The sequence below is a fragment of the Primulina eburnea genome, chromosome 8, assembly GCF_022965805.1.
Source record: "Primulina eburnea isolate SZY01 chromosome 8, ASM2296580v1, whole genome shotgun sequence".
NCBI classification, from domain to species: Eukaryota; Viridiplantae; Streptophyta; class Magnoliopsida; order Lamiales; family Gesneriaceae; genus Primulina; species Primulina eburnea.
Genome location: NC_133108.1, coordinates 40,416,671 through 40,421,853, shown reverse-complemented (window position 1 = coordinate 40,421,853; position 5,183 = coordinate 40,416,671). Strand labels below are relative to the sequence as shown.

Below are 5,183 nucleotides of genomic sequence, written 5' to 3'. Positions count from 1 at the left end.
TAATATGATCTTTTTGTTGCATGTAGATCGATGAATTTGAAGCTGATAACATCCTCGGTTGAAGACAAGAAATTCTACGATGGCTTGCCAGATCCAACTGTGCTTACCCTACCTGTAACATCGAATTTCTGTTGAAGATAACGGGAAATCCGTTTTCGTAGATAGATTTTGTCGTTAATAATCGTTTGCTGATGCACATGGTACGTGGGGTTTATCGACTCCATAAAAACGAAAATTTAGAGCAAATCAACAAAAAATAACCACAGTCATCAGCAGCTATCAGTCATCGATACAACATAATTTATTTTCTCTGCCCACGAACACTAATGTTACTTAAATATTAGTACGATGGAAATTGAGTCCTCTCACATCTCATATTCAATTCTAATAACATATATAATCGATATGTTAGAAGGCGTCCAGAGCAGAACCCAAATCAATAATATTGAAAAGGAAAACACACCTACATCTAATGCATCTCTGCAACTCATATTAATTACGTACGTACGTACGTACCTCTCAGCCATGCACACTGGTACATTATAATTAGTTCACTTTTTCTATCCTTAATTCCTATATATATGCCTCGACCGAGCTCAAGTTGAATTCGAGTGCTCCGAGTACGTACCATCTCGGTTAAACTATAGACTACAACCTTGAAGTTTAGAATCGTGATCTTATTTCGAGTGATTGGAGGGCTAAGGTGAACATTTTTGTAACATAAATTTTTATTATTTTCCACTAATTAATTATTTAGTATTTTGTTGTTGTATTGCCAGTATAAATTTGTCTAATTATAACAATGTTTTGGTCAAATTTATCAACCATTTAAAGAAAAACAGTCAACGTTGCGAGAAACCCTTATTTTGTATGGTTAGGCAAACAATTTAATGCAGCAAATTTTTAGATTTTTGTGAGTATTGGAGTTGGGGGGATTATTAATTTGGCAGGTGACATAATTAGGTTGCCTAAAAATTTGGTGCTCTTCCAACTTATTTCATTTCAGATAGGTTTTTTTTAGAATAATATATGTTGAAAAATAAAGATTTTAAAAATGACATTTCAAAAGTAGTGAGGAGTGATGGATATCTTTGGCAGATATAGACTAAAGAAGAACACAAAACAATGGCCACAATTTTGAGCAACTAAAATAAATTATATATATTTGCATGCATCAACTCACTAGAAAAGGCGAACAATATTGGTTTAGGAAATGCCCTAGTCAACACTCTTACTCCATTACATTTGATAAATTAGTCCAACCATTGCAATATGAAAGCAAGTTATATACATATACTTATATGTGTGTATGTATAATATACTTATATAATATAAATATATATATATATATATACCGAATTAATAGCGATCAAATATGATGTTCGGATTATTGTTGTATTTAGCAATAATTATAAGTTTTTATAGATCGATAATGACTTGATCCTACAGTTGGTTTCAGTTACTCGCTAAATTTTGATGAACCGTAAGGTGGTATAATTAATATTGAGTGGGGTTGTTGAGGAACAATAATTTTTTTTCATATCAGCGGAATTTAATGGAAATATGATACATGAAATATAATCCTATATGATCTAAATATTAGACTCACATAGTCCATATGATAGATTTTGTTGTGCTACAACCACTCGATTCTATAGTTTCCTTAATAAAATATATATGTGAAGATTATTATTATTATTTGTTAGGTTAAACATGCATGAGTGATAGTAGCACTGAGATGATCGATATTCTGGAAAATTCTCGTACGATAAGATGCTGGCATTGCACCGTTTGATGTGGTTTGCTAGGTGAAATGTAAAATAGTGACGTTAGATCTTAACGAATAATACGATCTCTGCTGGAGATATGACAGACGGTAGGGAAAAGGCAAAACTGATATCTAAGATATACAAGACAACACCAGTAAATAGACACGCACCTTCTAGGAATCATAGACTTGACAATCCTACCCATTACCACCTAAGTAAGCTCACTATGTGTTGCCACAAGTATAAAAAAATAAAATTATGTCTTAAATAACTTCTATATTTTTTAGTTTAGTAGCAAGTATTTGATCATATTATTATTATATTATGAATAAGTTGGTTGCTCAATTCTCATGGTCGGGCCTACCCGTGTTCTCGCTTCTTCTGCTTCATGATAATATTTTTTGTCCTATCTTAAAGTTGTAGATAGACATTTTAGTTCTACTAATTAACTCAAAAAATTAAAACATCATTTAAATAAAACGAACCTGTTATATCAAGAAATGGAGGAGGTCTAAAATGGGTGTTGCTAAGAACATATTAATTTTTTGTATCCAAATTTCACAAATTTCTTTATATATATATATATATATATATATATATATATATAACACGCTAAAACAACAGTTACGTAAAGCTAGACGCTAGCAACGCGACTTTTCTCGTATTTGAGCATTTTCTTTCTTTTTTTTAAAAAAATAAGAGTTATAATGAATTAATCGTATTTTACATATAATTTTTGATGAACATTTTTATTGTTAACAAGCATACGATCGTTGTGTTATCTGCTATATAATTATATGCTCAGATTTTAACTTTTAAATAGAGCGATCATTAATATGAACATAATATTTAACGAGAAATGGATGGAGAAGGTTCTTTTATTAAGTGGATGGGTGTCAATGCGATGAAATGAAATTAAAATATCATTTTGGCTACACATATTTGAATCATTACTAAAAAGGAGGAAAAAAAATAACATCGTTTATTATAAGTTTTACGTTTACCAGGTGTCTTGCCATGAAATTGGCGATGAAATGAAATTTAAATTATTTCTTTTTACGGAAAATATTATATAAATAGCTGCCTCTTCCAATATCATCAGCTTTAACTCCCTACTTAGAGACTTATTAAAAAAATTTAATATATTGAGATTATATTGGTAATTAGTCAATTAAGTTTGAGTCATTTCTCCTTCTGGCGCCGAATTAAAATCTAAATTTGACTAATTAGAAAACAAAATAAGAATAAGGCCAAAAACTATTGAATTTTCTAATATAGATAAGAGTATGTCTCTTGTGAGACGGTCTCACGAATTTTTATCTATGAGACGGGTCAACCCTATCGATATTCACAATAAAAAGTAATACTTTTAGCTTAAAAAATAATATTTTTTCATGGATAACCCAAATAAGAGATCCGTCTCACAAAATACGAACCGTGAGACCGTCTCACACAAGTTTTTGCCTATAGATAAAATCATAAAACCCCTTGTACGTAGCTAGCTAGATAATATTATTTAATTTTATACACGGTTTATTATACTTCTAAACATTTCAAAATTCAACTGTGCATTTAAAACACAATAAATGATGTATTAAATTTGATTGGCCCGATTGATGAGAAGTACACCAAGCAGGGCCAGCTTGGACGGTGATAAGTTTTTCATAATGAAGGTCAATGATCTTACGCATCCATGTTTTCTAGAATATTAATTTTCAAGAGCCAAAAAAAAATAAAATAAAAGTCAAATTAGTAGTGGATATGCAACATATTTTATATAGAATTCATACTCCACGGTTACGACAACATGGGCATCTTACATAAGCAAGACTTTAGATCTATATAGGAAAATTATAATATTGGTGGTTGCATATTTTATTAAGAAAATTTATTACATTTTGTTTTTATATAATATATACTTGTACATATATAGATACATGTATATATATATATATGTATATATATATCCTATCCCGCCCCCCTACCAAAATTAATCCATTCACTCTCTAGACTTCCATCATAATTCCTCTATTAGTACTTCCTTTCTCACGTCACAATTGCTCCACACGTACAATTAAGCTTCAAAGCAATCCGATATCTGTCACTTATCAACTCTCTTTATATATAGCATGGATTTGGAGGTTCAAAACTACTCTAACAAGCCCATGTAAAATGGTAAACACTCTACCGTCATCACCACGATCCGCCGCCACCGCCTTTCTTCGACGTCTCTAGATTTAAAAGACCCTTCTCTTATCCCCTCACGCCGGTAAGCACTCCGACGAATCAACTCAGTTATTGTTTCTGATTTACTTTAAAGCTGACTAGAAACCCTATATATATACATAAACTTATTAATAATATTCCATCTGATATTTTTTGTTGTTAATCTAGAAGTTTTGTGTAGAAAACTACAAGATGAATCCAAGAAATGGACCACAATTGGACCTCAAGTTAAATTTGTCACCCCCAAGAATGATCAGTGACCATGTAGTGGAGTCCCCGAGCCGATCATCATCGACCGTGTCTTCAACATCCCCTCAGAGCTCGTGCGTGTCGTCCGAGACGAATCAACCCGACCACTACTCCATCCGACAGTCGACGAACCCCGAGGAGACATCCATGGTGCTCGTCGGGTGCCCAAGATGCCTGATGTACGTGATGCTAGCTGAGGATGATCCAAGGTGCCCGAAATGTAAAAGCACCGTACTGCTTGATGTCCTCCATGACAATTACACCAGGAAGTCGAAGAAGAGTTAAGATTTATTATATAAATTGGCATGGCGAACATTAAAAAGGAAACCAATCTTCTAAGCTTCATCTCTAGACCAGTAAGCGTATAATAATTTGCATCTTGCTCCGATGTAACATTAGTCTTGATGAAGATTTGTGCCATCTTTAGCAGAAAACTATGTTGATGTGCCCAAATTTTTCTTGTATTAGGTAATATATTATGCTTGTTTTTTTCTTTCTTACATTCAAGTCTTCTTTATATATTTGTAAATTTTCATGCTTTAATAAGATTGGTAACATGTGAAGCTAAATTAAGAAATATTTGGCAATCGATATATTACCGTGAATATAAAAGTCCTCCCAAGCAGTTCAATTCTCCACAATTATTTTTCTGACTATATATTATATTAATATTGAATGTGTCCAAAATTATATTTGGCATATATCCATAACACGTGAAGCTATAAAATTAATTAAATTTAGCAGCATCATTAAAATGAATGCATGCCTGCCCAAGTAGTTCAACGTCAATGTTACAATTTAATAAAATAATCAGCGAAACTTTGCCACGTGCCAAGCATGTGAAACCTTTAAATATTATGATAGGTTAAATAGTTTTTTTTTTTTTAAAAAAAGGATTGTTAGGAGTAAAGCAAGGATAACTATTAACTTGGTAAATTT

General features: G+C 32.0%; 1 protein-coding gene across 2 annotated transcripts; it reads left to right on the top strand.

The window, feature by feature from the left end:
• Positions 1 to 3,783: 3,783 nt before the first annotated feature.
• Positions 3,784 to 4,746, top strand: LOC140837981 (protein GL2-INTERACTING REPRESSOR 1-like). Of its 2 annotated transcripts, none has more exons than XM_073204066.1 (2): positions 3,784 to 4,038; positions 4,167 to 4,746. In XM_073204066.1, the coding sequence occupies exon 2, from the start codon at positions 4,188 to 4,190 to the stop codon at positions 4,527 to 4,529; it is 342 nt and encodes a 113-aa protein (XP_073060167.1). In that variant the 5' UTR covers positions 3,784 to 4,038; positions 4,167 to 4,187; the 3' UTR covers positions 4,530 to 4,746. The 2 variants fall into 2 exon arrangements, with proteins under 2 accessions (XP_073060167.1, XP_073060166.1); XM_073204065.1 differs by having other exon boundaries at positions 3,790 to 4,038; positions 4,164 to 4,746.
• Positions 4,747 to 5,183: the final 437 nt, after the last annotated feature.